The following is a 25,022-nucleotide window of genomic DNA, read 5'->3' as shown; positions in this document are numbered from 1 at the left end:
CCAAAGAGGCAGGACACAAACTGCTTGGGTAGGGGTGAAAAGCAGTTTTGTTAGCAGAAAGAAATTTTTGAGTTTTGACGCTGTCTTTATCAATGCTCATCACGAAACCAGTATCAACTCTGCTTCGATCTGCAGAATGACCTTTGTTTCCTTTTTCACGGAATTAAAGTTTCCTACAAATTTACGTCTCCTCTTTCACCTGCCATGGCACACCCGCTAGTCTGCTTCCTATCAATGGAAAGGTTAAAAGGTTTAATACTACTCAGCAAAAAGAAATGCATATGCATGTAGGGAGATCCTGCCTGCCACACACCTGCAACAGTCTCCAACTTGTTTCTTTTCTCGCCTGCCACGCCGGTACTGCAACTTCACATGAAATCTCCCTGCCATCACGGCCCCGCTTTCCAGCCCCTGTTTCAGGGCAAGCAGCGCTCAGCGCCGCTTATCGCTGCAGCAAACACCAGCTCCAACACCGGCACCAACCTAAGACCTCCGCACCTCCCTCTTCCGGCCGCAAAAAGACACCCACGACGCGCAGCTGCGAGTGCCGGGTCTACTTCCGCCTTGGGACCACGCCTCCCGCGGAGGGGTTGGCTGGCCGCTAGCCAATAGTAGTGCTCGGCGGGCAGGTACTGCGGGCTCTAATTGGTCTGCGGAGCTAAGGGTGGGGTGGTGTGCTCCGCTCCGGGGAAGCCGGCGGAACGGGGCCGGTGGCGGTCCGTTCCGTTCCGGGGGAGCGGGATGCGGCTGCGTTCGGGCGTGTTCGCCTCCTCCTGCCTCCTGGTGGAGGTGCTGGGAGTCGCGCTGTTCCTCCGTGGCTTCTTCCCGGTGCCCGTCAGGTCCCTACCCCGCAGAGAGGCTAGCGGGGACCTTCCCGCTGAACCGGCCCCGCCCGGCCCAGGTAATCCGAGCAGCCCACTCCTCCCCTTCTCCTGCTCGCCACGGCTGCTGCCCGGCCCGCCCCGTCTCACCCTGGGCGACGCTTACGGCCATTGCCTCCCGGCGCGGCGGGGTCAGGGTCGGGCGGCGGGCCCCGGCGGGGCTGGGTGTCGTGCTGCCCACCATCGCGTGTGCGCCGTCGGTGTGTGCTGGGTCACCGGGTTGTGGGGTGCAGAGGCGGGAGCAGCCGGTGCGACCAGGCGGGACAGCTGTCTGTAGCGTGCTTCCGCACCTGCTTCCGAAGACGATTAGAACTTCACTGATCTTGCACGTAGTTGTCGGTCACTGACAGCGGAGCCTGCTCGCAAAAAGGCCTGAGCATCAGCTGTCACGTTTTTTGAGGGTGTGCTTTTCTGTCCTTTAGTCCCCTTTCCCAATCCCGATGCTCTTTAATGGCAGGCTGTTCACATTAAATAATGCCATTTCAGTTACAATGCTTTGCGTGCTTGCTGTGTTAACTTAGTGGTTGTTTCTGTGGTGTATGAGTGTCTTAATGCCACTTCAGTGACACTTTGACACTTCAGTAGTGAGGAAACCAACTGCAGTAATAAAGGTTTGCATCACAGTCTGGTCAGATTGCAAAATGCACAGTATTGCTGTCCATTACCGTTTCTCTGAAATCATGGTCACTACAGGTCCTGCTCAGTATCTCTTAGCTGAAACTGTGAAATCAAAGTCTTCAAGCATCTCCTTAATGAAAGGTCAGTAGAGGATGTGCTGACCCATAGCTGTCTCGCATGTCCAGTCACAAGTTACATTAAAATAATGTGAAAAAGAGGAATGTGTACTTGAAGGGGTGTTCTTTACCAGTGTTTGGGGCTTGGGTGGAACTTCAGGATCAGTGGACAGCTGAGTTGAGTAGTATTTTGCACATACAAAACTTTTGCTCAGTACCACCACTTACGGTTAACTTGATGGAACAGGACTGTACCTGCCAAACTGGGCCTTTATCTGCGTGTTATTGTTAATCCTTCTAAAGTATATGACATTATGCGTGTTGGGACAGGTTTACTTAAATTGTGAGAGCGGAGGGAAGAGAAGGTTGTGTAATTTAGAGCATGGTGTGCTGATACCAGTTCAGCAGGAACAGCGAAAGAATCTAATCTGGTAACAGTGTGTGGATGCTGCCAAACGGCAGGTTGCTGTTTAGCTGGAGATTACCAAGACTGTCAGAGATGTTTGATAGGCTGCTGTGAGTGAAATGTTCCATTCACATGTGATTATTATCAGGAGACTACCATAGCAGGGGACTGTTTGGCTGGGAGGGAGGTGTCAGACAATTGAGTTTTGAAAAGACTGCTTTGAACTGAAGATTATGAATGTGTGCCCCAGGGTTCTACAAGCAGTTTAAATTTAGGCATGTCACTAGTACTCTAGGTAGATGTAGGCAGAAATGGAGTGACAGTGGAAGAAAACTTCCTTTCTGTAGTTCATGCATGACAGTTTGCTTGCAGAGTTATCTCTTGGTCTGGATTATAAACTCTGAAGGCAGAAGATTGCTTACGATACCATGACACAAGGCTTTCAGTCTGCTTTAGAGCTGTTCAGAAAATAATTTTTCTTCAGTGCTCTAAATTTCTTGAACGATTCACTTTGTGAGTCCTGACTGCCATTGAATCCATGCTGTCTTGCCTGTGGGATGACTGTACAACAGTGAAACCTTACCTCATTGTGGTAAATTTTTGGTAGAACCTCTGGTTTTCTTGATGCCTTACAGAAGTTCAGGTTAAAGTAACTGTTTTCTAAATAACCATAGCAGGAATGAATTAGCATGTCACATGCCAAGAGTTACACAATGTATTGCTTTAACTGTCTTACAATAAGTATTTTAAGGTGGCTTGTCATTGAGTCCTATTTCCACTTCTCAATACTTTGACTCGCTGAGGAATAACACTGTAAGAGGGAGTTGTGAGAAGGACGTGTATGTGATCTGAACAATTTTGGTGTCCAACAAGTTTTGTTTCCCTAGTCAAATGGATAGGAGTAAATGCCGAGAAAGATTTAACCAACAGTATAGTGCCTCCAGTTGTGCCTTTGCTGAGAGCTAAAGCATGTCTCCTAAGTTGATAAATCAAGTCCTGGAAAAACAACATTATAATTTCAATCAGGGTTGCTGGCACTTAGCGATTTGTTGTTGTTGAGACTTCCTTCTTCCCCCTGCTGTGCCCCCTTCCCCAGTTTCCTTATCTGGACAAAATTGCTAGCAGTAATGAGTCTGTGAATGTGAATTTATTGATGTTTGTCTATCTACCCAAAACCACAGTTTCAGAGGTTGATTTTTTTTTAAGGTTTGTTTGTTAGACACAACATTATCTGTGACCTTTCCAACTTGTCAACCACTTACACAGAAACACATTTTACTGTGAAGGAGTGTAAACCCGCTAACTTATATAATGCATGTACTGAGAAGCTGATTCACCACAATATTGTTTAAGTAGAGATCGGTGGGTAAGATCCATTCTGGTTCCATTTTGTCCTTCTGTGCGTTTTTCTGGTAGAGATATGGGACCTTTAGAGGTTGGGCCAGAACCTACCCCTGTGAAAGCTAAATGTCAATGTGTGGACCAAGCTCAATGCAAATGAGGAGCTGCTGCAACCAGCATTAAGTCCATAAAAGAGAAAGAGGTGGGCTTGAAGGCAAGACAGTGCCTACTGCCTGATGCACAGCAGCATTTTGCTGTGCTCAGTCATGTAGCGTGTTCAGGGCATTCTGGAATTGGATTTTCACCCTGAAGCTGCCATCACTGAACATTCCTGGCATACACGCTTCTACCTTGTGTGCACAGATCTTTTCCCTTCGAATTTCAACGGACCTGTCTGTTTGTAATTCTCATGTTCTCTTATGATTGGATTTGATTGAGAAGCCTTGATGGAAATGGAGAAGTGGATATTAGCGCAGGTGAATGCTGCATCTTTTTTACTCATAAAAGTTGTCTTTTGGGTATATGTAATTCAGTTTTACTAAATTAGCCAGAGAGAAGCTAGCAGCTATTCCTTCTTATTCCTTTGAGCATTCTCCATTTCACAGCTTTTCCATCATGATGCTTCCCATTGTGCACTCCATTCATGTTTCGTTTTACTTCCTGGATGGTGTATTGGATTTTTTATTGTGTCATTCCTATGCTGGATGGCCTGAAAACTCTGCTTCCTCTGAATACTTCTCATGTTTGCTATTGTTTGCAGCTTCTCACTTATGAATATAAATTTAGCACAGAAGTTGTCCTTTGACATCTGTTTAGCCATTGTTAAAATTTGTTAATGACTTTTAATATCCTTTTTTTTTGTTGCTGTTTAGGAATGGTTTCTAACTGGACCAAAATTCCACCACCACTTTTCAAAAAAGTTGTCATTGTGCTGATAGATGCTTTGAGAGATGACTTTGTGTTTGGGTCCAAAGGTGAACAGTTCATGCCATATACTAAACAAGTTATTGAAAAAGGGACATCCTACAGTTTCATTGCTGAAGCAAAGCCACCCACTGTGACTATGCCTCGAATTAAGGTAAGTGGGTGTTTTTTCCACTTAGGGTAGTTTCTCTTTTAAAAACTGAGAAAGTTTTTAAGGCTGGGTTATTTCATATACTTGAAGTTGGCATAGAGGGTAGGTTTGCTGTGTTACTGCACTTTGTGGCTGGAACTCGCTTTGCTGTTGTGGTGTATGGGATAGAGTCCTGATTTGCTGTGGCCCAGAGGTTTTTCCTGAAGAAACGGTCAGGTCAGAGGTCAAAGGAATGTAGAGGGGGCTGAGGAAGAGGTGGCAGCTTCAACTCAAGTCATGTTGCCTCTTTTTTTTCCTCAGTTGGTAGCTCTGTGGTGGGAAGGTCTGTGAGAATCAGCCAAGGGCAGTTAAGGCCCTTGTGCTGGCATAAGTGATTGATGTAATCTTTTTATTTATAATCATGGGAAGGCAGTAGCTTCTCAGTTATCACATTTTCCAGTTGTCTTCTATTCAAGAGCATGTTTATTGCTATTTGTCTGTGTTCTTATAACTTCTGATAGGAAATCCAGCTTAGCGTAAGTTTGTTTTGTCATAGGGGTGTTTTTGCAGAGCTTGAAAATGAAACTCTGCCAAATTCCAGGTAACTAAAATACGTATTGTGACTGTGTCATCAAAATACTTGATCATCCAGGCTTCTCAGCGGTGGATCTGAGTGACATTTCTTGCATTGAAGAAGCTGAGGGAATGAGATTTGGTAGGTCAGCTGGAAGGTCAGTGAGAGAGTGAAGGGGAGACAGCCTGGTAGCTCTTGATAGGTTGACTTCATTACTTTTTCCAGAAGATGCTTAACTACTGTTTTGAATGTGCTTCCATGGTGATTGTTATCTTAAGTCAGTTTACTTGGGTCTTCTTTTTGGTGGTTTACTGACTAGTAAATGAAGTGAATTTCAGCTGGCATACAAAGTCTTTTTGCTGTCTGTTAATTAAGAAAATAAAATTTTTACCTTTTTTTGCAAAGAAGTTAAAATTTCTTTTATCAGCTAGCACTGTGTTGTGACAGGTGATGTAATGTGGCATTGCAGCTCATGTGTTCTTTTTAATTTATTTTGTTCATTGAAAGTATAAGTTCTCTGCTGTCTACTTCATTACTTCTTCTTACACTAACACTGTGCTCTGAATTCTGGAAACTTTGGTTTCTGTTCATATGTCTCTCTTATTTTCTTCTTTTATGTAGGCTTTGATGACGGGTAGCATACCTGGTTTCATTGATGTTATTGTGAATCTCAACTCTCCAGCTCTTTTGGATGACAACCTGATATGGCAGGCAAAAACAGCAGGGAAAAGAATAATCTTTTATGGTGATGATACTTGGGTTAAATTGTTTCCAAAGCATTTTGTGGAGTATGATGGAACAACATCCTTTTTTGTGTCAGACTTCACAGAGGTGAGAGGCTTTGTATAATCTCAAGTTAAATGAGTACAAACATAGTTGCAACTTCTAAGAATGAATGACTACAACTATGCTTATGTAATACAAACCTGACAATTAAATACAAAATTGCATTTATATGTGTTTTCAGTATTGGCAATGTGGAGATAAGCATTTCAGTCCCTTGTGCATATGCTGTGGGAAGTGTTTGGATGATACAGTAACAAAGAACATGCTACTGTATAACTTTCCTGACTTGCAGTAGTCTCACAAAGCTTGTGTTAGGAAGGAACACCACTTCCACTATCCGTGTTTCCAGTTTGCTATCACATTTATATTAGTGTGTGCCATCTTTAAAGGGCCAGTTCATATATAATCTCACTTGTGTGGTCTGACGACACCAACCTGTGTGGTGTGGTCAACATGCTGGAGGGAAGGGATGCCATCCAGAGGGACCTTGACAGGCTTGAGAGGTGGGCCAGTGCCAATGTCATGGAGTTCAACAAGGCCAAGTGCAAGGCCCTGCACCTGTGTCAGGGCAATCCCGAGTCCAGAGGAGGGCCATGAAGATACTCAGAGGGCTGGAGCACCTCTTCTGTGAAGACAAGCTGAGAGAGTTGGGCTTGTTCAGCCTGGAGAAGAGAAGGCTTTGGGGTACGCCTTAGAGCAGCCTTCCACTATCTAAAGTTAGCCTACAAGAATGCTGGAGAGAGATGTTTCTTAAGAGTGTGAGCAGTGATAGAACAAGGGGTAATGGCTTTAAACTGAAAGAGGGTAGATTTAGATTATATATTAGGAAGAAATTCTTTACTGTGAGGGTGGTGAGGCACTGAAAGAAGTTAACCAGAGAAGTTGTGGCTGCCCCATCCCTGGCACTGTTCAGGGCCAGGTTGCATGGAGCAACCTTTGAGCAACCTTGTCTACTGAAAGGTATCCCTGCCAATGGCAGGGGGCTTGGAAGTAGATGAGCTTTAAGGTCCCTTCCCACCTAAACAATTCTATGATTCTTATAGCCACACTTTCTATAGCATTGTTTTGCTTTTGTAGTTGCAATGTGAGTAGTGTTTCAGTATGTTATCAAACAGGGAGCATAGAAAGTAAATGAAACAAAAATGAAGAAATTTCTTATTCTGGGCATGCTAAAAGAGTAAATGGTTTGGCAATTCTAGTTTGTATTTTGAACCTTTATGTTTTGTAAAACCTGAGGCTACCAACCTGCTGCTACTGACATTAAGTATTCTCATTACCACATTTAAGGAAGTTAGATAGGTCTAACATGTGCACTGGAAGACACTTAATTGGTTGCAATTGCATGTCTCTCAAGCTCATTATTCAGAAAGCATAAAGATTGCCTATAGTCTATTAGTCAGAAACTTTTTTTTTTTTTAGGTAGTTATATCTAGTCATCAAAATGGTGTTGCATGTGAAATTTTGTAAGGCTTCTTAATACCCAGGGAGAAACATATGCAACTAAAAATAGGTTGTGAGCCTAAGCAGGAGAACATATGAATTAGGCCCCAAATAACACTTTTTGAATAATTCTTCTTTCTTGCTGTGTTGTCAGTTCTTTTGCCTACAGCAAGTACAATCTTTTTGTGTTTACACAGTAGCAAAAATTGAGTGGAAAGGAGTGGGTTTTCCCCCTGTGCTTCCAAGCACAAAAGAGAGGCTTTTCCCTATACCTACTTCTGAAGTGATAAATCAAGAATGTGAAGGATAGAAGTAACTGAAAATTTCTTAAAGCAGTTGTTAAAAGTATCTGTGGAAGCATGGCAACCGATTTTCTCTGTTTCCATGTAATCTGATGCCTCATGACCAGAAAAAAGTGAAATGGGGTGAAGAGTCTGTGTTGTTAAGATAGATTTTTTGACTGCCTGACATTGAACTAATCAATCTGATTTTTTTTTTATTTTTTTATTTTTTCTCTGTTAACATTGTGAGTGACTCTAATTCTCATCAGCTTTTACAGAATTTTCATGGGTAGTGTGATCTCATTTTTGTGTGCTTTACACAAGACTGAAACAATTTTTACCTTTTAACTGTTTTCCCTTTTACTTCTGAGGTTGATGATAATGTTACCAGGCATTTGGACAGAGTGTTAAAGAGAGAAGACTGGGATCTCCTAATACTGCATTACCTGGGCTTGGACCATATTGGACACGTGACTGGGCCAAACAGCCCATTAGTGGGAACAAAACTGCGGGAAATGGATAACATCCTGAAGAAGATTCATATTTCTCTTCTTTCAAAGGTAATGTAGCTCCTTCTTGGATCAGTTTCTGTTAGTTGTGGACTAATTTTAAAATGCTTGCTTGGTTGTGGGTGGTGGCTTGTTTATTCCTAGACCGAAATGGGCATTCTTTTGTTCTTTTACTTCCCTGGCCATTCTCCAGTTAACGGCATGTAGTATCATTTCTAAGGATTTACTGACCAACCTTAGTAACATCTGTTAGCAGCCTCTTCTGAATAGCTGTGGGAAGTAACTCCCCCTTGGTGTGCAGGAAGAGGAGAGGAATGCATGCCAAAATTCTCGTATCACTCATAAATTAAAATGGTGGTTGGTGTGCTTTCTGGTACTGAAATTCAGCAGAAGGACTAATACGCATGTATAGCTATTGGCTCTGATTTCTACACTTGTGAAGTCATACCTAATTCTTAGATATTGAAAACATTAATATAGAAATGATGGTTGTAAGCAGCATTTTTCTTATGTTAGATGTAGCACAAATTACTAAAGCTGAATCTGGTTTTAGATATGAAAATACAGGATGTCACTTAACTAAATAGTCTGGATGTTGAAATGCTAAATCCTAATTTTATGTGGCCTGAAGCTTTTTTCTTATTTGATTCTGGCAACTGCAGTTCACAGTAGCTGCTCACAAAATTTCAATAGTATTTTTAGTCAGATACTATTGTATGACAAGAGAGATTAAATCCTGCTTGTGGAAGCTGTGATTTAATGAACATTGCAGGGGTTTTGCTGCAGTCTGTTACTATGTTTTGCTTTTGCCAAACATATGCAAATCTTTATCTTGGTTTTAGAGTACAGAAATAATGAAATCACTACTTTTGGAAACAAGAGGTACTGGTAATAACTAGAGATGACAAAAAGCTGCTTTGTTATAGAATGACAATATTTATTCTCTGCTGTCTTTGTTAGCTTGAGGTTGTTGGAGAGGCTTCATTTATGCTTATGTTTCTTTTTCTTCAGAAAAATAAACATAATTTAAGCTCAGTCATACCATATTTCTACCCCAAAAGCACTTGAGAGAATAGAGACTCTTAGAAATAGGATTATTTTTATATTGCTTCTATAATACTTACATTTACAATATTAGTAATTTAGCATTTATATTAAAAACTTCATGAAGTTGAAGAAATGGAGGGGCAAATACTTCTCTGATCACGCTACTGCTCCTGGACTCCTGATTTTATCCTCCCCCCCCCACCATAGGATTATTTAATCGTTCAGTTAGTTTCTTGTGACTCTGTATGTTGCTTTTTTTTTTTTGAGCTTTTTTGTGGGGTTTTTTGTTTTCAACGTGCTGAAACGTACGTAGCGTACATATGTGTGCCTAAACTGTTAAAAATTAATTTTATTGTATAGCAGTTGCAGGTGACTCTTGTAATCTGCCCCAGGTGTTGTGAGCTAATTTAAAAAATGGAAATTATAAATAACCATGTGTGAAAATAACGCTTCACTATCATTGTTATGTGTGCGTATCTTGTTTGCACAGGATCTTTAATTTTCTTCTGTGACTTGCAGGAAGAAGCCTCTCTTCCCAACTTGCTAGTTGTTTGTGGGGATCATGGGATGTCTGAAACAGGTAGTCATGGTGGTTCTTCAGCTGGAGAAGTGCACACACCACTACTGTTTATCAGCTCCACTTTTGAAAAGAGAAGTGGTAAGGATCAAAAATTCTTTGACCTTTTTTAGAACACATTGCCATCCCTATATTAGCTCTGGAATTCTTCCTGACGAATTCTAGAGATATCTGGCAAGGTTATTCTGTGTGACCTAGAACTCTAGTTTTAGCCGGAGTTTGCGCCTGTATCGTGATGAAACCATGACCTAGGCTTCACTCCCACTGAGAGAATTGGGTAATCCTCAGATGGTAACCTTTTGCAGCACTGTCCTACTTGAGTGTTGAGATCTAATGTGATCTGTTGTCAGGATCCTGGGATAGTGGTAAATGGATAGGAACAGAAATAAAATTCTGTTTAAACTGAGTTTTGTCTTTCTTGGCTAGAGTATTTCCCTGGCCTCCATTCTTCCATCTCAGAGAGCCGGCATAGAGGAATGAATGATAATTTCTCATTCTGAGTGTAAAAGGAAAGAGGAAGAATTGCTTTTCCTCTCTGAATTTATCTCTGTGAGTTTATCTGTTTCTGAAACTCATTTTCTACTTGTGTAGTACAGCTTAAGGTAAGAGGCAAGAAGGGAATAGTGTGGTAGAGAATCTTTAATCTAATATGTAGTTTTGTTTAAAGAAACTCCTTGACTTGAGTGAATTGGTGAAATGTAGTTATACCAGGACTGAATATTTTCTTCAAAATAGTACTTCCCTCTTCCTTTCATTCTGCTTTTTGCTCATGTCAGTCTGATTTACTTATTTTTAAAGCTGAACCTTGTTTGCAGAACCTTGCTTTGTTTATCTTGCTAGAGGTTTCTGCAGCATGGTGGAAGTACATTTATCTCTGTCATTTATAAAGCTGTTATCCAGCTACAATAGAAAGCATTGCTTGAGGAGTCATTGAACTCTTTTCAGATATAAACTCAAAACAAAGTCAAGAGCTAACCATAGTGCTCAGGTAAGTTTTTGCTTTACAAATTTCATTGTTATGTGTTAGGAATCAGGCCATGAGAGTGTAGATTCTGTAAATGCAATCTCCTATTCATTGTGATTAGTTTCTGTTAGGTTTAAACCAAACATGCAGGTTTTACAATACAGTGAAATACCTCTGTTCACCTGTCTTTGGGATCACATTTGTGATTTCTGATGATGCTCATGTAAATACACAGCAGCTTTCTCATTGCTACACTAATCAGAATTCTAGTGACTGCTTTTTATGATCCTATTGTAAACAAAATGTACTGTGGTTAATTTGGTAGATCTCAAAATAGTAATCCTGTGGGCTTTTGCATTTAGTATGCTGTCAGAATATTACTTGTGTAGCCTTCTAGAGGAATGTGTCACCCATGATTGGTTAAATGCATTTGGTAGTTTGTCTTTCTTTAACCAGTGAAGAACTTGCCTTTAAAGATGAAATCTGAAAACTGCTGACGTGCAGGCACTCATGCAAAGAGGTTTTAGGGATTATAGATGGCATTCTGTACAAGTATGGGATTAATCAGAGCTACGTGAGAAATGAGAGAAGTTCTAATGCTCTTAAAGGGACCCTTGAGAGTTATAAAGACTGCATATAAAATTCTTTCTGTACTGTACTTAAGTCAAAACACTTCAGTGCTTGGAGTTACAAAGAGAACAAAGAAAAAGCATAATAGAAAAACAGTGTTATGTAACTACTAAAGCACACAAAGAAACAATTGACAAGACAATCTTAAACAAAAGATTACTTACATTCGTGAAATCATTCATCTGTGTAGATGTCTGTGGGACTGAAGGCTAATCCATATAACTGCAGGAAGGTAATGGCATCCTGCACAGAACTCTTTAAAAATCGCTAGGTTTGCCTGCACAGAGCCATGGAATTGGGTTTCAGCATTCTTTATCTGACCTCTAATTCTGTTTGCCTAGCAACCTGATATTAGTTATATCTTGAGCTGTTGTCATTATCAGGAACATTGCAGAATGTTGTCAAGATTATTTTAAATTCTCATTCTTTGTCCATGCGTTAAATTAGTCTACTGTAGTGCTTTCTATTTTTCTAATGAAAAAGTTATCAAACCCTTTTATGATGTGGGCTGCAACTTGGTATTAAGGTGATCTCCTGGACTACCTGCTTTTTTACAGGTATAATATTAATGTTGTGTTTATAGCAGTTGCTGAGAATTGAATAAATTTTGTTTTTACAACAGCAGAGGACAGCAGCTGAAAAAGATCACTCATCTGTTTGTATGTTACTCCAGATAGCTGATCTAACACCAATGGAAAAAACTTTGAAACTAACAAGACGCCAGCTGTCTCTGGAGAAATAGAATGGACCTGTTACTGAAACACCTTCTTTCTTTTTCCTTTTTTGGTTGATTCTAGGTCCTCTAACACAACCTGAACTTGTGCAACAAACTGATTTAGCTAGCACTCTGGCAGTAGGTCTTGGTCTACCGATTTCAAGAAACAGTGTTGGGAACCTTATATTGCCAGTTGTGGGAGGCAGGACAATGAGAGAACAACTGCGTTTTGTGCACCTGAATGGGTTCCAGCTTAGTAGACTGCTGCAAGAGAATACACCTGCATATGAAAAAGGTAAATCGGCAAAAAAAAAAAAAGTTACATGTACAAAAGGAAATTGTTTGCAACTTGATGTGGGCATTTACAGTCAAGAGCATAGCATGGGACTGCAAAGTAGCTATTCAGTTGAGAGTAGCGTTTGGAGAAATGATACTGAGTTCAGTCTTTACTGTAACCTACTCTGGCACACTGTCTCTAAACAAAGGTTTTCTCGATGACAAGTATTACTCCTATTAGGCAAAAGAGCAGAAATAATACTGAGAGAGTAAGATTAAATTGAAACTCCCAGTGTTGTGAAATTGTAGTGGTTCCGTACTTGCTATTTCTAAGGTATCCTACATAGGGCACTGATTTTGAGCTGTTTGGAAGAATAGCACAATGAAGTCGAATTTTCTAGTTTAAATAAAAGCATGCTTTAGGTAAAATTAGGAAATAATTTAGGGTAAGTTATGTTTTTATTCATTCTTATGTATGAATTAATTTGGAGTGAAAATGTAGAAGATTGCAGAGTTGTTTATTAAAAGTGCATGTATGGAGATGTGTGTGTGTGTATTTGGAGGAAAGGGTAAAAAACAAGTGGAAAAAATAAGCCAAATCTAGCAAAATGTAATATATTGTAATGAAGCATGTTACAAATTGCAATATAACTAGGGAAGCTAATATGATAATTGTGTGAAATAAAATTGAGTTGGAGGATGAAGGAAGAATATTTTACCATGGACATTAGAAGAAGTTGTCTTAAAGTGACAGTGAAGCTTGAAGTCCTTGTCACGATTTATAATGTTGAATCATTAAAATAACTGGATGAGAATGCAGAGCTGTGTTACAGCTATGAATAATTAAAGTAGATAACATAAAGTTTAACAAGGTGATTAGTGTAGGTCAAGAATTAATTATCTTTCAGCATTACAGCTTCTAATCATAATTAAACCCTGTCCAGGAGTGTAACAAAACAAATGCTGCTCATGGTAGCAACATGTCAGTAGCAGGACCCATGTTCCATCAATTCTGAGTTGAGTTTTTTGTCTGCACAGATTTTCTCAGTTAACCTGTTTGTGTCAAGTGAGGAAAATTAAACTGTGGATGGAGTTTAAGGATATGGCTGTGTTACTGAAAATTCCAACACAAAGCTCCATCTCACAGTATTTCTGCAAGCACTGGTGAAACAGGTTTCTAGGAGCTTCTGATTTACATCTTCACTTTCATTTTATGCCCAGGAGCAGCTTAATTTCAATTTGTAGCTTTAATCTGAGAAATTTAATCAAAATTGCTGAGGATGGAAATGTGATAAATTTTTATGCTGCTCTTGCTTTGCAAAGTGCTATGAGAAGTGCTACCGTACTGGAAAGGGGGTGGGAGCAAAAGCACCCCTCATGAGCTTCTCTTTTTTCAGTAATGGAGAGTCTTAGTAGCAACTCGGGATTAGTGGACTGAAAAACACAGGGCAATATTTTTGTGGGTGTCTGGTACAGACAGCCTGATGGGAAGAGGTAGTAGCCCTTCAGACAACTTGAGGAAGCCTCATGTTCACTGTCTGTATTGCTCATATGGCGCTTAAACCATCCTCTTGCAATTTAGGCTGGGTAACGGGATAGTAAGATGGATTGAAGACTGACTTAGCTGCTGGGCTCACAGGACAGAGTACCTCTTCAGCAAGCCTGCACACAGTTCAGAACTGGGAGGAGTGGTTGGTACAGTAGATGGGTCTGCTGCCACACAGAGGCACCTCAGGCTGCAGAAAAGGGCTGAGAGGAACCTCTTTAAGATTCAGTGACGATTTGGCACTGACTGGCTGAAAAGCAGCCTGATGGAGAAGGACAAGGGAATCTTAGAGACAACAGCTGAACATCAGCCAGCAGTATACCCATGTGGAAGGAAGGCATATGTGGGGTCCAATTCTTAGCTCCCCAGTAAAAGATACACATTGATGTGCTATGCGAATTCATACTACGCGAATGTAGTGAGTGCAGCAAAGGGCCATGGAGATGATGAAGCAATTGGCATATCTGTCATACAAGGAGAGGTTTAGAATGCTAGGACTGTTCAGCTTGGATAGAAGACTCAGCAGGGATTGTATCAGTGTGGGTAGTATGTGATGGGAGGGAATAAAGAAGATTGAACCAGAGTCTACTTGGTGATGGCCAGTGAGTAGGCAAGAGGCAGTGGGCATAAACTGATATAAAAGAAATCTTGTTTAAATTGAAGAAAAATCTTTTTTATGTAAGGGTTGTCAAGCAGTGGAATTTGATGCCTAGAGAGGTTGTGGAGGCTCCATACCTGGAGATATTCAAGACACGATTGGACACAGCTCTAAGCAAGCTGCACTAGCATATCCTGCTCTGAGCATTTGGGTTTTATTTGTGCACCATTTGGACACTCTTTAGAGTTGTGCTGACAAGTCTTGGGCCAAACCATCTCTTCCACAGACAGGGTGTCTGCCACTTTCTTTGAGGGAAAGAAACTCCAGAAGATAACCTAGTTAGACATCTCACTCACATTTGCTGCTGCAGGTTCAAGCTTTCCAATGCTGGTTCTTGGCTAGTAACAACTGATGGATCATAACATAAATGATAAATGCTAAGAGAAATGCCTATGACTGGAGCTTTGTTTTAAAGTGAGAGGTACTTGCAGGGATAGCCTAAACTTTGTTGCTGCTTTTTTTTTTTCCTAGTTGTTCTTATTTTTCAACTCTTCAGTACAAAAAGAGTAGGTTCTTCTGAAGGGGAAAACATGGAATTCCTGCAAAAGGCTATTGTAATTTGCAGCACAGAGATAGGGCACCAGCTATCAGTACCTTGAATATGATAACTGAGTTGTGGTAAGAAAAAAATCGCCAATTGTAAGCTATAGAGAGCATAATGTATATATTCATTCTTGGAGCAATGTTCATTCCCTTTTAAATGGAAAAAGATGAAGTTGGATGTTGATTAAGATGAATCACAGTCAGCTGAAAGGCAAAATGACCTTTACATGCTGTTTTATGAAGAAGACATTGAGTGCTCTGGATTCAGCCACTCCAATGTTAAGTACAAACCAGTACAGTACACAAAAATATCATATTGTTCAAGTGTGCTTTCAGTGTATCTGTTTAATGAAGAGCGGAATGGAGGCAGCTTAGTAACTTCTCTCCTCTCCCCCCAGTGTTTGTTCATGCAAACATTCATTTTCAAACCAAGAGCTTGTACAGCATTTCATGGGACTTGGATTTTGAGGTACAGAGGAATCTTCATGGTTAAACCTATTTTTAGGTAAATTTTTAATGAGGAACTTGAAGGTCTACTAAAGGCCTCATTATCTTGAGAATGATTTTTTCTGAAATGTATTAATAAATGCTAATGTGAGGCATTAGCTTTTCTTTTGATAGAGATGGACACACGCAGCTAAAAAAATCTGAAGAGGAGGATAAAAACAGCTGACAGAAATGAAGAAGCTGAAAGGGAAGTATCTAGAAACTCTGAGAGAGTTCATATCTCAGTGTAAGGTAGGCAGCTGTAGGTAGTAGTGCTTCCCTTGTTCTGAACTTCTGAACATGCAGCTGAATGATGAAGTAGGATTGTTACAGGATTGTTTCTTTGAAAGGCACTTCATAGTGGAATGAAGAGTCACGCTTGAGGGGTGGTTGGATGTTGTTATTAAAATGAATCTCTTCTTTTCAATTTGGAGCTAATCCTGAACTTGTGTTAGATGCATGTGTTGATTGAAATAAATTGATTGTTACTGGAAGATTTATATATTGAAACTGGAGAAATCACTTGTATGTTATCCATTCTTTTCTTACAAATATAGCTTTCTTTTAAAATGATTGCTGCCTGTGAGTGGAACTAAGTGAAATTATTACCAAACAGATGCTTGAGAAGCAGCGCCATTTGCTTGTGATAACACTGCTGAAGCAGGAATTGCTGGTGAAATGATATGCAAATAAACCATTGCCAGTGCTTTGGGAATCGTGTAACTTGCAAGCTTGCTTTGGATTTTGCTCCAAGTTTAACTTGTGAATATCCCATCCAGAAATGACTTGCAAATATTACTCACCAGATACCTGACGACTTTTTTAACAGTCTATGACCTGTCTCATTTTATACTTACTGCAAATAAATGTACCATTGAACAGATTTGGAGTTCTCAAAGGGAATTTGGTAGTCATGGTCCTTTATTTCTTTCTGTAGGATCTTTAAATCATTCACTTAATGTATCTCAAAGATATAAATGTGGATTTGACTAAAGCAGTCCTCTTTCTTAACGTGGACAGTGTGGGTCTGCTGGACAGTTTTATGGAAAGAGGTTGGTTTAAGGTTGGTTTCAAGGTAGGTCGGATGGAGCTTTGACTAACCTGGCCTAGTGGAAGGTGTCTGCCCACGGCAGGGGGTTGGAACGAGGTGATCTTTAACGTCTCTTCCAACTGATTCTCTGAACTGCTAAGGTAAATGAGAATGAAATAAAAATGTTGAAAGGAACAAAGAGGTAAACTGAGCATGAAAAGGGAGAACGGGAGCAGAATATCAGGAGAGAATTTATTTAGATTTCAAAATGAAACTTGAACTCATTTCAATGTTCTGTTTAATGAAATATTGTCAACTCAAATCTCAGTTTGGATAGTGCCATTTCAAATCTTAAGGTCCATTTTTTTTAAAGCTCATTTTAGAAGATCCTGTCTGGATTTCTGGATTTCATCAAAAGAATGAATATGTATCTTACTTCAAATATACTGGAAGAGGAACTTTCTGTGGAATTCACTGTTTAAAGAACTACTCTAGAACAGTGAAAGGCCCCATGAACACTGACAACTATTTCAGTATACAAGTGTTTGCTGCTGGCTGAATTGCACATTTTAGCAGATACCCGTAAGCCTCTTGCATAGCAGAATCTGCATGCTTTGAGATGGCTTGAGAGACTAAACTGGACATTCAGTTAAACATTACTTTCTAAAATTCTAACTTTGAATTCAGGCTGTAGTAGACCGCAAATTGTCATGCAATGATAAGAGACTTACAAATGGTAAGCACAGTTCTTTCGTAACTGTACTAGAATTGTGAACAGAAATACTTCATTCATCTTCATTCACTTGAAATAAAATTTAAATTTCTGGGTTTGAGAATGCGCTTTTGCTGAAAAGGCTTAGCAAAGAACATGGTATTTTTTTCCCAAGTCTGATATACTGTTGATCTACCAGGAATAAAAATTAACTGTAACTTAAGTTCTTTTGACACCAAACCTTATTTCAGTCATTGCATTAACCCTTGTCATCTGAAACTACACAGCAAGTGTGTTGCCCTACTTCTAGTCAAGAAGGTAAAGGTTGCAAGATGGGAAGATGATAATCTATCCAAATCTGAAATTTCCAGATTGTTGTTTTTTCCCTTAAGTTGTCATTAGCTTTCAAGTGAAATTGCAAGGATTATTAATGTGAAGTGAAACTAAACATATATTTCTTGCAAATAATGAAGATGTATGTGAATGTTCACACATAGCATAATGTCCAGTGAGATACAAGTTTGTGAAAGTTACGCTCATGTTTTCTTTGTGTTGTTGACTAAATGCATACTGAATGAATCTGATTGCATACTATACACAAAAGACCAATATTTTAAATACTGTGTGGCATGTTGGACTGTGGGGTGATGCCCTTATAAAGTGAAGAGGGAAAACATGTCTTAAGTGCTTTCAGGAGCAACACCATTTTTCACATTAACAGTAATACATTGAAACTAACCTAATTGTTCTATTTAAAGAAAAAAATAATCTGGAAATTAAACTGACGTGTAGTGAATAGAATGCTCTTTAGGTGCATGTAGTATCCACAGTAATAATTCTGGCAGAAATGGTTTTAATTTTTTTTTTTTTTTACCTTTATGCTTGTAATGAGCACTCTACAATTTTTTTTTTTTTTTTTAATATGTGAACAAAGCGATGCTTTTCTATTTTCACGTGCAGAATCTGGTTATTGTCACTGCTGAATATATCTTTTTGGGAAGTAAGCAGTCTATTGAGACTCAGCTTTTTGTGCTGCAGCTTTTTGTTTAAATGTTTCATAATGGGAAAGCTGATGATGAAAATCAACATTAGTTGGTGGGACAACAAAGGGGTAGAGTACTTTCATGTGTCCTTTGAATTGGTTCAAATCAGTATCTGTCCACACCTACCCTTTGGCATGTATGAGCAGGAAAAATGGTGTAAAGTAAGGATTCTTTGGAATAACTAGGGAGAGGAATATATGTAGGAAGAAAGCTACTACAGTTGTACTTGGGAAGGACTTCTAAAATGTAGGATTTGGCTGTTTGCTTCTTTCCTGTTTTCCTCACTCAAGCTTTTAAAATACATTTAGCGAGAAAAGAGTAATGCAAGCATGTTTCAACAGTATGAGAAAGAAAAGAAACTGTAGCATCTCTGTACCTGTATTAAAAAGCATACTTGTATTGAAATGTGAACCCTCAGAATTCAATGGTTGATTTAAATTTTTTTCCTTCAGGGACATAGCCTAGCGCTAGTCATGTCCTCTTCTGTGGTTCTGAAAGCAGGTCAAAGTCTTGGTGTGTGTTGTGTGTGTTCAGCTTCAACCCATTTACATGTATCTGTATCAGAAGAGTTAATTAAAACTACATTTCTAAAGAAAATATTACCTAGGTATAGACAACAGATATGTGGCCTGGAGGGTTTTTTTTTTCCCCTCTTTATTTTCTTTTTCCTACTGAGGGTTTCTTAATTTATTGTTTGGGTTTTGTTTTTCTTTTTTTGGTTGGTTTTGGTTTTTTTTTTTGTTTGTTTGTTTTTGGTTTTGGTTTTTGTTTGCTTATTTGGTTGGTTTCTTTGTTTTTCTTCAGGTCAGGTGTTTTTTTTTTTTTTAGATAGGTCACTAAGAAATCACTTTCCACCACGAGGGTCTTGCTTTCACAGGTTGGTGGCAGCCATCAGGTTTTCTCTATTTTAATCAAGTTAGACTGTGGGCCATATTTACACTATGGCATAATTACTGAGTTTCATGGTTGAGGATTGCTTTGCACCAGCTTCATAGTCCAAATGCCTGAAGCCAAACTGTGCACTTCAGCTGTTAACTTTTCTACTGCTGCTTCAGAATCTTACATCCCATGTGTTTAACTTCACGATAGCAACAGACTCTCCCTAGTTTTGCTGCAAAATCGAGGTCCCTAATATGATGTGTACGGTTTTTGGTGTTTTGTCCTGAGATCATCTATTTGATCATTTCCCATTTGGCTTGTACAATTTGGCTTTTTTTTCTTTTTTTTTCAGGGTTTAAAGTATTTGAATAAGTTTGTCCTGGAAAACTTTTGTAAGAGTAAATGGGTGTTTTAATAAATTTGTCACTTTTAGGAGTCTTGACATTTTATCAGGTGAGAGATTAATTGCTTTTATTCTGAGGAACTGGCTCATTACGGTCTTGCTGCAGAAAGATAACGTAACATTCTAGGTGCGAAAAACATTTCAATCCCCATAGCAATTTCTTTTAATATACTCTACAAAACAAAATACCACATCTCTAATTAATCTTCCTTTGTTTGTGGATCCTCTTACCTTTCCATTTTTTTTTTTTTTTTTCCCCCTTCTCCTTAGATCCTGGATATGAACATTTTAAGATAGCAGAAAAGTCCCATGCTAATTGGATCAAACTGTATTTAGAGGGGAATAATTCAGAAATACTCTTAAATCTTGGCAAAAAAGTCCTGAAGCAATATTTGGAGGCCCTGAAGACTTTGAGTTCTTCACTAAGCAAACAAGTGGCACAATATGACATGTATTCAATGATGGTTGGGATTGTGATCATTATGGAGGTAGGAAAATATATATTTCTGTGAAAAACCTAAGTGCACAAATGTAAAAGTTTCTTGGTTTTGACTATTTCGTGTATCCTGTTGGTCTTTAGAATTACTTAGTATGATCTCTTAGAGTTGGCTGACTTTCTGGTTGGATGAGGTTAGTATTCTTGTATGACTTGGTCTCTAAAATGGTTCAAGAAAGCTTTTGATAGAAGCTACTTAGTTATAGTAAATACGCAGATGTGCTTCTACCTTTTGAGTAGCCTTACTGTATTAAAGAAAAACCTCAACATCTGGCAAGTAAGTTCCTACCTGTACCTCTCTATCTAATAGTAGGCATAGCTGCTGAGAACAAACAATACCTTGTATGGTCAATTTTTGCAATTCTCACCGTTGTTCTTCGTACTGATAGGTGTAGAGCCCTGAAATAAATACTTGCTCTAAGGTGCTGGATTACCACTTCGTATCTCGTGTAAGAATAAAGATAAGATATCACATGTCTGGAATTTTAAGTGGTTGTCTGCAATTGATAATTTGGTCAAATCTCAAATGCTAGAAATACGCTCTGTGGGAATCCTTTGAGAATCATGCTTAAGGGAAAACGGGCATGGACACTGAACTTCTATGTATCAGAGTTTGCACTGACCTGTTAGAGTTTCAGCTTTTGTAAGGATAAGCACTGTTCCATTGTTCCGTGGAAATAACGACTCTAAGCTTAATTTAGTAATTGCATGTGTATAGTGCTGTACAAGACTGTTTAATTGCTATAGCACTGGTCCTCGTCAGTGCCTGGAACAAATAACAGTACATAAACACCTATTTAATATTTTGCGACAATGTCTTCCTTCCTCCAGTGCAGTGCTCCAGAAACTGCCTTGCTTTTCAAAATCTTTTTGTCCTGATGTGTATTTTCCAACCTTTACTGAATAAATAAGGGTAGGGAATCTCACAGGTGACTTCAAACTACACCATCCTATGAATGTAATTTATCCTGCATTTCAGATGAGGATAATACCTCTAGGATGTGAATTGATAACAGTGCATTTGATCAAAAGAGCTAAATTTAGGTTTGTAGGTAACTACAATTCAAGCGTTTTCCTATCATGTATGCTGTCTATGTTTTAAGTGTTGTGTTAAAGGTTAAGACCTAAGCCAGTTCGATGCTATGATAACTTAATATTTTCGGAAGCAAATGAACTGGTTGAAGTAGACTAAGAAGAAGGAAGACTGCGGCACTACTTTGATTATTTTTTGTTCTACTTTACCTCTCTGTATTACGGGAAGAAGTTTAGGCAGAGGTCTTCCAAGTGATAGTGAAAATCACAGGTTGGCACTGGTCTGACATGGTTTTTATGTTGATTTGTTTTCATTTTGCCCTAGCTCAAGCTGATTGAACTCAGTCTAGTTCTAGTTCTACCTGTGCCCCTTGCAAAGCATTTTAGCATGTGGTTGAGTTTTCCCTTTACTTGTAAAGGTTTGTACGTGGGTAGCAGAAATTATTCATGATATTATTCATCTCTACTGCTACAGTTACTTGAGAGGAAACTTTGTATTCTTCCTGATCTGTGTGCAGGTTAGGGCAAAGCGAATGTAAAACCAGACAATCAAATGAAGATTAGGAGAGGTACAAAAAATTAATACCAGGATAATTAATAATCTTGAAATGCAGCATACACTTGTGTGATAGTGTAAGAACTTTCCCTGATCTGGGAAAGTAACTCTCAGTATCTCTGTGTATGTGTATCTCTCACATTGTGAGATAAATGGCCTTTGGCAGTGTGTGTATGTAGCTTTAGCCATTTATATGTGGCAAATAATAGGTCAAATTTGTTCACTTAGGAACTGTTTTGATATTGGGTATTAAACCTTTAACTTTTGCAGGGAATGAAAATCATGCATGTGATCAGTTACCACAGATAAGGAGGTGCACAGTAATTTATTGAACTCTGCTAACTTGTGTGTCCAAGCCCTTAATAAATGGAAACATTACCATATAAATGAAAGAATTAAAGATAATATCTTTCTGCGGATAAAAAAATCCAGTATAGTTCTTCACAGATTTTTTGATGAAGTGTGTATATTAGCAGAATGACATGGTATTAGCAGAATCACAACAGTATGTTTCTTTTTGTGTGTGTGTGTGTGTGTGTGTGTGTGTGTGTGTGTGTGTGTGTGTGTGTGAATTCTCACTCTATGCTTTAGGTAACCCAGATTCTTTAAGTATTAATTCTCTATTTTATTCTAGGTTCTGCTGCTGCTTTTGCTTAGCATTCCAAAAGCCCTGAGCAGCAGGGCAGAATTTGAAGTGCCGCTTTCCCCTCCACTCTTCTCCCTGCTGTTTTACTTGGTGTGTCTGATGCTTTGTGCAGTTCACGTCATTGTATGCACATCGGCAGAAAGTTTATGCTATTTCTGCAGTATGTCCTGGTTCACAGCAGTTGGAGTGATGATGCTGATATCTGCACTCATGTGTGGTATTTTGTCTGCCATTGCAAAGATCTTTGATAACTCCAGACTTCCAGTGAAGGTGAGAGCATGCATTAATTACTGTTCAAAATGTTTTGCTCATTATGGCATACTTTCAGATAAAGTTTTATGAAGTTTTTCTTTGTGTGTACTTAAATTATTATTTGTAATGTAGCTTGAATAATTAAAACTTGTAATTGAAAGATGTTGTGTTCACTGTGGCATGATACTAATACCTATAAAGAAGAACACAGAGGTGCTTATTTTCACATTACTTTAAAGAAGTGTTCTAATTAGCATAAATTATTTTGCAGTTAATTTTATGAAATCAGAAACAGTTATGCTGTGTGGGTATTTTATGCTGTTACACAGCGATATTTCACAATTGCAATTAAAGTAGATGTATGATATTTTGCAACAACTTGCAGTGGTGATGATCTGTCCTTTCACAAATACCACATACATTAGTGCTCTAAGACTAATAAGAAAACATTTTGCCAGTACCCTTTCTTATATTTGTACTCTTAATGCTTTTTCAAAAATAGTTTTGAAACTGTAACAGTGGAAGCAAAATTAATCTGGCTCTTCTACTCTTTAAGTTAACTTTTGAAGTTTTTTAAGTTTATGAAATTGAGTTTGTTACAATCTGGAATGCTCAGAAATGTTCCCAGTTGTGTGAGTAGTTACCATCTGTAAAATAGGTTGATGAGTTTTATCGTTGTATTAAGTAGTATTCAGGTAATATCAAGGACATAGAATTTACAATGTCTTATTTCATTGTTAAACTTAGTGTGCTAAGAACTGTCAGTAAGACCATAAAATCAGACTCTAGCTGGTTTTTTTTTTTTCTGATGCTTGTTAGTCGTACCTTTCAAAGGTATATGAAATTCAGTAAGTTTAATGCTCATAGCGCTCTATTCAGTGCTGTAGCCTCTGTGCAGTATAGTCCTTTGTCAATCTGGGTTTCTTTGAATCACTTTTGGGATTTTGTATCTCTTTTTTTAGTGTATGACAATGTGTGGAAAGTGCGTCGCTTTAGTGATACGATGACATTTCTTCTAGCTAAAAAGCAAGCTTTCTGACTTAAAGAAACATCTAATAACTGCTGTATTCATATAATTAAAAAAAAATTCACCACTTCTGAGTGGAGATTAATGCTGCACTCAGTGCAGTTTGTTTCAGTGTATTGAAAACTGTTAAAAAGGGAGTTGTTGATACAACATGGTATTTCATTCCTATGTTTTTATTTATTGACCACATAAAATTTAGATGTGTCTGTTGATCATTTAGAATCACAGAATGGTTTGGGTTGGAAGGGACCTTAAAGCTCATCCAGTTCCAACCCCCTGCCATGGGCAGCGAAACCTTCCACTAGACCTGGTTGCTCAAAGCCCCGTCCAACATGGCCTTGAACACTGCCAGGGATGGGGCAGTCACAGCTTCTCTGGGCACCCTGTGCCAGTGCCTCACCACCCTTGTAGTGAAGAACTTCTTCCTAATATCTGATCTGAATCTCCCCTCTCACAGTTTAAAACCGTAATCCTCTGTACTATCACTACATGCCCTTGTAAAAAGTCCCTCTTCAGCTTTCCTGTAGGCCCCTTTAAGTACTGGAAGCTGCTCTAAGGCCTTCCTGAAGCCTTTTCTTCTCCAGGCTGAACAATCCAAGCTCTCTCAGCCTGTCTTCATAGGAGAGGTGCTCCAGCCCTTTGAGCATCTGCGTGGCCTCCAAAAGGTCCACGTTCTTACGTTCAGCTCCAGAGCTGAATGCAGGTATTTAGGCAGACTAAAATAGAGGAACAAGTCAGCTAACAGTGTCTGCTCAATTAAATCAGGGAAAGAAGTTTCAGCTCAGATGTATAACTGCTAACAGAACAGTCTTTGTCAGCGTAAATCACAGTTTGCTTTTGGTACTGAAAATTTTTGTGTCAAAGTAATGTTAATGTTTTGCTGCCAAAGCTAGTGATGCTTGTGGGTTGGGTTTTTTTATATGGCAGATAAAAGAAGGTGAGGTTAATGTGAATGGAGAAATCTGTTGAATGAGATGACTAGCTCTACAGTGTATTAGCACTGTTGGTACATTGTTGTGTGTTGGTCTTTAAACGGACTCAGTTCACTTCTGCTGTTTCCAAACATTTATTAACCCACAGATAATTCCTTGGGACACCCACTGCCATAGGACTAACTTTAAAGTAACCTTATATAACCCAGGAAGAATGCTTTCTCACTACCTCAAAGACTGGAATCTGGGAAAATATTGCTATTCCTTGGCTATTACTAAGTTTAGAATAGGCTATTGGTTGACAGGTACAAGGTCTGCTGTTTTAGTTAGTTCTGAGTCTTAGGGTTTCATTCCCATCTGTTCTTGGCATGTTTTCATTCTTGGTGAGAGACAGCTGCTGGTGTGGACAACTTCCTGTAGGTTAGGTGGCTTATATATTGCTAATACAGCAGCTCTGTCAGTGATCACAGCAGCAACTGAAAAATATCTCCTGGAATTGTGAGACCTCACCTGGAGTATTGTGTGCAGTTCTGGTGTCCTCAACATAAAAAGGACATGGAACTGCT

At 39.1% G+C, this 25,022-nt stretch overlaps 1 protein-coding gene across 2 annotated transcripts in view; it reads left to right on the top strand.

Annotated features, from left to right (window-relative positions):
• Window positions 1–678: 678 nt before the first annotated feature.
• Window positions 679–25,022, top strand: part of PIGG (phosphatidylinositol glycan anchor biosynthesis class G (EMM blood group)) — an 84,155-nt gene continuing 59,811 nt past the window's right edge. For both annotated transcript variants that reach the window (XM_065662550.1, XM_065662551.1), the window contains exons 1-8: window positions 679–901; window positions 4,235–4,440; window positions 5,612–5,821; window positions 7,869–8,057; window positions 9,573–9,711; window positions 12,022–12,234; window positions 19,786–20,003; window positions 22,234–22,515. In XM_065662550.1, the coding sequence (XP_065518622.1) occupies window positions 742–901; window positions 4,235–4,440; window positions 5,612–5,821; window positions 7,869–8,057; window positions 9,573–9,711; window positions 12,022–12,234; window positions 19,786–20,003; window positions 22,234–22,515 (1,617 nt within the window). In that variant the 5' untranslated portion in view covers window positions 679–741. The remainder of the gene's footprint in view (window positions 902–4,234; window positions 4,441–5,611; window positions 5,822–7,868; window positions 8,058–9,572; window positions 9,712–12,021; window positions 12,235–19,785; window positions 20,004–22,233; window positions 22,516–25,022) is intronic.

The sequence above is a fragment of the Lathamus discolor genome, chromosome Z (genome assembly GCF_037157495.1).
Source record: "Lathamus discolor isolate bLatDis1 chromosome Z, bLatDis1.hap1, whole genome shotgun sequence".
Lineage (NCBI taxonomy): Eukaryota > Metazoa > Chordata > Aves > Psittaciformes > Psittacidae > Lathamus > Lathamus discolor.
This window is presented reverse-complemented; position numbering and strand designations above follow the sequence as displayed.